Source organism: Ursus maritimus, unplaced genomic scaffold (assembly GCF_017311325.1).
Source record: "Ursus maritimus isolate PB19 unplaced genomic scaffold, ASM1731132v1 scaffold_6, whole genome shotgun sequence".
NCBI lineage: Eukaryota > Metazoa > Chordata > Mammalia > Carnivora > Ursidae > Ursus > Ursus maritimus.
The window spans coordinates 11,477,295-11,486,611 of record NW_024426774.1 but is presented as its reverse complement, the minus strand read 5'-3'; the positions used below and the strand labels follow the sequence as shown (position 1 = coordinate 11,486,611).

Below are 9,317 nucleotides of genomic sequence, written 5' to 3'. Positions count from 1 at the left end.
GCCAAGGAAACAGTCAAAAAAACTAAGAGGCAGCCCACGGAATGGGAGAATATATTTGCAAATGACGCTACAGATAAAAGACTGGTATCCAAGATCTACAAAGAACTTCTCAAACTCAACACGCGAGAAACAAATAAACCATAAAACTTAGGGCAGAAGATATGAACAGACACTTTTCCAATGAAGACATACAAATGGCTAACAGACACATGAAAAAATGTTCAAAATCATCAGCCATCAGGGAAATTCAAATCAAAACCACCCAGTTAGAATGGCAAAAATAGACAAGGCAAGAAACAACAATTGTTGGAGAGGATGTGGAGAAAGGGGATCCCTCCTACATTGCTATGGACGTAAGTTGGTACAGCCACTCTGGAAACAGCGGAGGCAGGTCCCTTAAAAAGTTAAAAATTGAGCTACTCCTATGACCCAGCCATTGCACTCTGGGCTATACCCCAAAGATACAGACGTAGTGAAGAGAAGGGCCATATGCACTCCCAATGTTCATAGCAGCATTGTCCATAATAGTCTAAATCGTGGAAGGAACCTTGATGCCCTTCAACAGATGACTGGATTAGACAGTTGTGGTCCATATATACAATGGAATATTACTCAGCTATCAGAAAAGAACGAAGTTTCCCAACATTGGCTGCAACATGGACGGCACTGAGAGAGATAATGCTATGAAATAAGTCAAGCAGAGAAAGACAATTATCTTATGATTTTTCTCATCTATGGAACATAAGAACTAGGAAGATCGATAGAAGAAAGGGATAAAGAAAGGGGGGGTAATCAGGAGGGGGAATGAAGCATGAGAGACTATGGACTCTGAGAAACAAACTGAGGGCCTCAGAGGGGAGGGGGGTTGGGAGAATGGGATAGACTGGTGATGGGTAGCAAGGAGGGCACGTATTGCATGGTGCACTGGGTGTTATACGCAACTAATGAATCATCGAACTTTACATCAGAAACCAGGGGATGTACTGTACAGTGACTAACATAATATAATAAAATACATTAAAAAAAATAAAGCTACTTAAAGAAAGTTCATATATTAATACACTACTTCACAAGTTCATTCAAGTACAAATGCTATTTAAATACCTTTCGTTAATCCTTTAGTAGCTCTGCATCCATGCCACTCCTTCACTTCTCTGCTTTGACAACAAAGACCATCGGACCCAATTGCTGGATTTGAGAAAAACACAAAAGACCATGCCAGTTACTAACAGGTTACATACATTAAGCATCCTGAAACAAATATCAGTCAGTCTCACCAATAAAATAATTCCTTCACTTGTTGCAACATTCCAGACACTGAGACTTACTGATTCCTGAGTAATAAGATCTTCCTCAAAAGTAACTGTCCTTATTCATCCCTGGAGGGCCTTGGCCATGTGGCGGACTAGTTCCTATACTGCTATCTGTTAACTAGGACAAGGCTTTACTGCATCAGGTATGGAAAGGAATCAACACAGCACCCAATCTCACTGCCACTGATACTGTAATTGTATCACCAACACAAATGTGTCTAGACAACCATTCTCTCAAGTCTTTTAAAGAAATGGATCCTCAGAAGGGATGCAGCACTCACTCATCAATCCCTGTTACTCTGATTTTATGCTTAAATTAGAGCCTGAGCAAATACTACACTAAAAGGAAAACAGGAAGTATCTCTGGCTTGTTCCCCAATCCATGGATCCAGATCCATAAAGAGAAAGCAGGAAAAAGCACAAATAAATACACCTGTCGTTATTTGTTAATACTAGGACCCTAAAAAATTATGCTCTATATTCTACCTCACAGTCAGTCACAGTGCTTATTAGAGCTTCCTGACTCTAAGGAAAGCATATGGCTTTGTCTGTACCGGAGAGAAACCATAACTTCTGCCCTGGGTCAGGCCTGCAACCCATATTCAGCACCTGAATGTAGAAGAAACTTTCAAGACAAGCATCTACATACATATGTATATTTAGATCCTAAGTACATATAGAATTTGTTTCTAATTATAATTTTACATTGCTGCAGATGGGGCATGAATTATGTCAGCACCCTTACTGAATAAATCATCCTTTTTCCCACTGAAATGTTGTTTTCTGCATATTAATGTATCATATATACTGGGACATATTTCCATCATATTCCAATGACATATTTGACTATTCCTATATCACTATTAGACCACTTAAATGTAGTGACTGTATTCTAGTATCTGGTAAATTAAGTCTTCATATACTATTCTTTTTCATAATTTTCTTGGTATTCTCAGGTATTATTAAAAACAAATTTCTGAATTACGAATAAGCTGCTAAAATCTGTCCACTTACCAAAAGCAGATCCTCTATCATATGGGTTCATCTGCCATTTGTTGAGCACTAAAATTAAAATAAGTCACACACAATCATACGAAATGGAAAACACTCTCTAAAAAATAAACCAAATCTTTTGTATTTTATATAATACCTTAATGCTCTAGATTTAATATGATTTTACAAATTACTTAGAATGTATAAGTAAACATTTTGCTGTTTTTATTAAAGGCAAAACTGAAAGTGAAAACTGACACAAGTCAAAGGCAATAAGCACTGCCCTCTGAGCTAAAGGCTTTTCTCCTCACTTGCTTCACTGCACTTGGTAGTAGACAGCACTGATCTTTGTCGTAACCATGAAGGCACTGATAAAATGAAGCTTTGGTAACTAAACACATCAAAATAAATGACCAACATATCAGGACCTAGTTAAGTACTCTGTATCATTTTTAAGAGAAAAGCAAATCCTTTAAATAAGTCAGTATCACATTCAAGTCATAATTTTTTCTTTGCTCACTTGCACAGGATCAGCATTTTCCTTTTTCTAAAACATCTTAACCATCTACGGATAACCAAAGAATTGTAATAGCTAGAGAATTCTGCGTGTTTTCAGGCCTCATTTCCTGCAAAAGGTAGAAATCTTTTCTAGATTATTTGTGGTCAAATGATACCTATCATCTGCTTAAACACTCTGATGGAGAAGTAACTTACTCTTGAGGTTCTCGCTCTCATTGTGGGCTCCATCTAGTTACTAGTAAATACTTAAAACATAAATCTTCATTAGATTATTTCTAATCAGTCCTGGTCCTTTCTAGAACCATTATTTTCTCTCTAGATCCCTTTGAAGATTTTACAATTATCTCATCTCTCTTGTACTTGTTTCTCCATGTTTAAACATCTAGTTTCTTTATTCCTCACAGGCCTTTGAAATTACTACCATTCTGCTTCTGTTCCTCTGGAAGCATCCTCTTTTATCACCATCTCTCATAAGTGAGGGTTTATAGTTGTTTCAAGTTCTAAAACTATTTTCGAATAGGCCAATAGTCTAAAGAGTTCATATCCATTATCTCACACAATTTATTTACAAATGAGTTCATTCTATGAACTATGCAACATTGTTACTTTCAAACTACTGAGAAGACAAATGTTAATGTGCCAAGTTCACTCCACTTAAGCTTGCTATTTTGTCACAATACAGAACAAATTTTGTCAAAATATAACAAAACCATAGATGACTCAAGGCAGAATGGGATTCAGAACCATTTAATCAAAGCAACACAATTTACAGATGAGGAAATTGATGTAAGATTATTCATGGCATAGATAAGACTAGAAATCCTAGTAAAGGATCAATCTCCATGTAAACAGGACTAAACACAACAGACTTTAAAATTCATACCTTACATTTTAACTTCCTGGACTCCTTTCTTATCTTAAAAACAATGCACGCCTCCTTTCCCTGTGGAAAGCGGTATCTCCCACCATCATGGAGTTTTATTCCACCAATTTCTTTATAAAATCCTTAATACTTTTGTAAAAGTTCCAATTTATCTTTAATATTAGACATAAAAGGTATTAAGAAAAACATTAAAATAACTAAATATAATTTCCAAAATGCCAGTGTTTTCTCAAAGAAAGCACTAATAGTATTTTAGGAGGGACAATCTTTCACTGTTTATGCTGTAAATGGCATTTAGTATCCCTGATTTCCAGAGCACCAAATGCCAACAGCCCTATTCCCCAAATACTGACAACAAAAATGCACACTCTAACGTCCCATCTGTCAATGCCAGGAATGAGAATTACTATTTTTACATAAGAGGAAAATATTAATATGCAAAACTTACCTGAAGCACCAGTTTTAATTGTTGTTTTTCCTTTTTTTCCTTCCTGTTGGTCTTTCAGAGTCTCATAAACTATTTGGATAACTGGAATACTGAAAGCCTATCAAAGAAACAATAGTTCTCTACATTAGTATTCAGATATTAATGACAATTTAACAATCAATGTTACAAGTTACACATGCATATTAAATAATTACATATTCCAAATTGATACTCTAATTTCATTTGCCCAAACCTAAAATACCAGCAAAATAACAAGAGAGTTGATTAAATGAAGGAAATAGGAGGCAGCTGACAACCCAAAACCATAAACAATGGGGACCTCCAGAACGAACCTAAACTAAAGAGGAAAAATACTGTCCAGTCTGACAAACTGCTTCCCTGGTCCAGGCCAACAGGAAAGCCACCTCTATCTGCAGCCTCTTTATTACCAGAGCCATTGCATTAAAATTCAGGAATAAATATAAATACAAAAGATACTGCAACTCTTTATCCAGTATCAGCTTAAAACTGTACTAGTCTTAAACATATATGCTTGCAGATCTTATTTCAGAATTAGCTGGCAACTAAAATATCACTCCCAGTGGCAAGCAATCATTTCCTTACATTTTGGAAAAGGTTGTTTTATTAAATATTCAAAGTAAAAACTACTGTTCAAACTTGCGTTGAAATTCAACTCTTACAAAGTAAGTCAATTTAAGTTTATTACTTACACCAGTTTTTCCACTTCCTGTTTCAGCAGCCTAAGTGGGAAAAAAATAGTTGAGTTTACAATTTAGGTTGTCAATTAAAAAGTCAAATTAACATGATAGCATGGAGAAATCTTTAAGACTTGACTGGCTACTGTAATTTTCACAGTGCCTCTTGATCCCTCAGGTTTCTTCAGTCAACTGTGGCTACTGCCAATCCTGTCACTTCTTCCCCATCCCTCAAGAATCTGCTCTCTGCTTTCCTTTCCCATTGCTACCATTCAAATCCAATCCCTCATCATTCTAACCTAAATTCTTACAAAAGTATCCCAGCAGTATCTAATCTCTGAGCTATACTACAAACTGCTACCAAATCAGTCTTCATAAATACACAGTTCTAATGATGTAACACATCCCCACTTAAAAATGTCCAATGATCACGGGGTCCCTGGGGGGCTCAGTCAGTTAAGCGTCCAACTCCTGGTTTTGGCTGAGGATGAGGCCCTGCATCAGACTCCACTCCTGGTGGAGTCTGCTTGAGATTCTCTCTCTCTGCTCCTCCCCCACCCCCAGCTCATGCTGGCACTCTCTCTCTCTAAAATAATAAAAATTTTTTAAAAAATTTCCCAAGGTCCTCTCTGCCAACAAATACTAATTCTTTAACATGACACTTGAGAAAGAGCCCAAGTAATCTGACCCACTATATACTTCCCATCTTATCTCATGTTACAGGCCTTCCACACACATTTTATGCTACCATCTAATTGAATTACTCTGGGATCATGGCCTGCATTCTCCTACTCACTGTTTCTGTTGGTACATTCTCTACTTAACAGAGCATTTCTCTTTCATCTCTCCTTTGCCCAAAATAATACTTCCCCCAAGTAGAGCCCTTTGTATGACAGACATTTATCTGTATACCTGTCTTACTGTGCTAGTGAATTTAAGCTTCTCAAGGGTAAAGACCACATCTAATTCACCTTTGTGTTCCCCACAACTTCTGCCTCATTACTTTGAATACAGTATGTGTATCCTAAATGTTTATGAATAAAAGTAACTTGGTGAAAATATCATTTCTAAGCCTATGGAGCTCTTCAAGTGAGTCACAAACAGCCCCAGAATTGTGTGTCCTCCGCTCCCAAACACCTCCCCAAATGTAAACCTACCATAAGTACATCACCGCCTCCTAGGATCAATGGGATAGATTCAGCCTGGATATCAGTTGGGAGACTAAAAGAATATTTTGAAGAATTTTAGTTAGTAAAAAGAGAATCACCTATACTAAATAAGTCATGTTAAACTATAAACCTAAAAGAGAATTTTATTTGGCAAATAGCACCAATCTTTTACAGCTAAAAATACATCCAAGTTTAAAAAGGAAGCTTTCTAGAATTTAGAGAATCATACGAAAAACTGAATCTTAGTTACTCAACTAGACTCAAAAATATTTGATAGGATCACTAACCACTGTTTATATTACTGAACATTGTTGTCACAGGTACATTTAAGCTTTAGGTACTTACAGCCAATCCATCTCCTCTACAGCTTGAGCAATCTCAGGCATAACACCCATCTCTGAAAATAAAAATTCATTTTAAAAAACGGAACATACTAAACTTTAATAATATTGCTTTTAAAATTACTGTTCAAAGAACAGGGAAAGGCTTTGGAGCACAGCTGTTACGCAGTACCTCCAGAGTATGGCACCATTAAAAGAGTACAGTTTCAGAGAAAGACTTGAGTTCAAATTCAAACTCTCACTAGCAACGTGACCTTGAGCAAACTCTAGAGCTAAGGAAGCTATAAACCTATCTTCTCTACACAAATCAAAGTAGTATGATCTACACTGTAGAGCTATAGGAAGATTATAGATAGTAATATGCATCTGACATATAGTTGTCACTGATATACAGTAGCCACCAGTAAGTGCTTCCTTCCTATGGCCGGCGAAAATCTGCCAGAGTTGGAAAGAAGTTTCTCAACCAACATCTCGGTTGTTTTATATGGAGATTATGTGGAAGTCATGTGCCTTGACTATTCAAGGACCATGTGATTAGCCTCAGCAATCTGAGAAAAGTTAACAGACAAGTGGAGAGATAGCCCACACTTACTGGCAACCATAATAAAACTCTGGCTAACTGAAGAGGGAGGGGCCAGGGTGAAAACTTGGGTAACTGGAAATCACAGCTGAAGAACTACTGTCCTTAATTGTTCAGATGTTTAAATAATTCACTTTGAAGCCACTCCTAAACTAACAGATAGGGTTATTTATAATTGCATTTTGTCATTTTTGTCCTTTCTCAAATGAACTGCAGTAGTTAGTTGGATTGTGTAAACCTCCTTTCCAAATAAGTAATTTTTAAGTCTGCATTTATAAAAATGAAGCTTTTATTATTATTACAAAAATACATATTTCTATTAATAACACTCAAACAATCCTAAGCCCCAGAGATAACCAACTTGGAAATTTTTTATTTCTTATAATTGTGAAAAGGCAAAAATCTACACATTCAATTCGTGCACTGGAAAAACAGCTTTATCTTTGCATGTCAGAAGAATCATACTAGCAAGTAACACAACAGGTACAACAATAAAACTTTAGTACATAGTCAACTAGTTAATATAAATATTAACGATATGGGAAAGTATGAAAATCTTTTTCAAAAAAGGTTCTCCTCCCTCTAAATCTCCCCAGGAAAATCCACAGGTCAAAAAACTAATCAAGATCTAAAGTTGTATATCCAAGCAGACCTTTCTAAGAATTGCTCCCATTAGAGTCCAGCTATATTCTCTCTCTAAAATCTAAGTGCTTGAAAAAAGGGGAGCGATGGTCTTAAATACGCTACAGAGTATAGTGGATGCTGAAGTCGCTCGTGAAATGAGATACTGCAAGCAGCAAGCACAGACTGCTTTCAGCAAATTCTAGACGTCTTGCTCCATTCTGGTCATGTTCTCTGCATGTTTGCTTTGGAACCATGTTTTCTCTAAATAGAAGACTTCAATATTCAAGGGAAAAACAGGAATATTCATGTTCTGCGATTCCATGTCTTTACTTCCTATCAGACTCTTCTAAAATTCTTTACCCTAACATGCTTGAAATTTGTGCATGACTCCCAAAGAAGCAAACCTATAAAATGACAATCTGAAACTGCTCTACACTTCTCGGCTCTAAAATCTTGTTTTAGGAGAGCTGGGGAAAGAAAATCAACTACCACTCTGAGTGGATGCCACCTTGCCTCCTCTTACGAGATGCAACTAACACAAACCAGAAGTCCTCTCTGGTGACTTAAAGATGTGGAATTCCTCATGTTTTTACAGGAGTAAACCGAAAAAAGTACAGTACTGTGCTATATCAGAAGTCATCTTAATAGGTTAAGAACACTAAAAGATATTAGGCCTAACGTGATACATTTACTGTTACATAAATTCACCACCTTTAGTATGTATAACGCTTATGCCAGCTTCGTAAAACTGTGGATTTAAAAAGGATGACAAAGAAGAGGGAAAAATCACAACTTTGGGGTTAAATAAGCCACCTCGAATTACTGTTTGGAATAAAGGAGAGGATCATACAGCAAATAAATAACACAGGAGTTTTCCAAACGTATGCTGCGCTAGTGTGTATGCGGACGAACATGATTCAGTATTTAACATTAACGTTGCTATCACTGCGTTTAACAACAAATAAATATCAGACGTGTGCCTGGGGCTTTTCGATCCAGAAAGGCCTGGAAAGACTGGACAGAGGCAGGACGGTCACGTCCGACTGAGCCCTGCCCAGGCGCTGCCGAGCAACGAGCCGGCGCGGGCAGGACAGGGTTCCCGAGCACCACTGCCACGTCAAACAGGCGGGAGGCCTAGCGCCCCGCCGCCGCATCGTTTCCGCGGCCGCGGGTCCCCGGGCGGGCGGGCCGGCCGACGGCGGGGGAGACAGCCGAGGGGGAGCAGGGGGACGCTCGTCCGGCCAGCACCCGGAGAGAAAGGCACTCGCCGACACCAAGGAGCCCGGCCCGGCCCCCTGGAGGCCGCCGCGGGTCCCCCCGCAGTTCCGAGACCCCGCCGCACCTGTCCGTCCCCGCCCCGTGGCTCCCCGCCGGCTGCCCCAGCGCCCGGGCGCGGATGGAGCCTCCCGCACCGGCCCCTCCTCCCCGCTCCAAAGACGCACCAGAAAAGGCCGCCATCTTCGCCCGATGGTGCGCGCTCCGCTCGCTCGCTCTGCCTCCCTCCCTCCGCACTGACACGCTTCGCAGTGGCAGCGCGCGCTTCCGGCCCTTGGGCTGCGGCTTTCTGAGTCCGGGCAGGACCCCAGCCCGGGGAGAACGGTTCCGGTCGAAGAAAAGGCCCGCCCTGGAGCGCGCGGCGCGTGGACCAGGTTCAGCGGGACCTCGCCTTCCACAGGGAGCCGGGACCCGTCATCATCATTAGCCGTGCTAATGGTTACCGTTTACTTCGAGCGTGCCGTGTGTCATCAGGAC

At 39.5% G+C, this 9,317-nt stretch overlaps 1 protein-coding gene across 1 annotated transcript in view; it reads right to left on the bottom strand.

Annotated features, from left to right (window-relative positions):
- DDX1 (DEAD-box helicase 1) overlaps window positions 1–9,100 on the bottom strand; it is a 33,943-nt gene extending 24,843 nt beyond the window's left edge. Inside the window, exons 1-7 of the mRNA XM_040622889.1 lie at window positions 9,008–9,100; window positions 6,366–6,417; window positions 6,009–6,072; window positions 4,867–4,896; window positions 4,157–4,253; window positions 2,328–2,375; window positions 1,105–1,188 (exon numbers count right to left, since the gene is read on the bottom strand). Coding sequence (XP_040478823.1) covers window positions 1,105–1,188; window positions 2,328–2,375; window positions 4,157–4,253; window positions 4,867–4,896; window positions 6,009–6,072; window positions 6,366–6,417; window positions 9,008–9,023 — 391 coding nt within the window. The 5' untranslated portion in view covers window positions 9,024–9,100. The remainder of the gene's footprint in view (window positions 1–1,104; window positions 1,189–2,327; window positions 2,376–4,156; window positions 4,254–4,866; window positions 4,897–6,008; window positions 6,073–6,365; window positions 6,418–9,007) is intronic.
- Window positions 9,101–9,317: the final 217 nt, after the last annotated feature.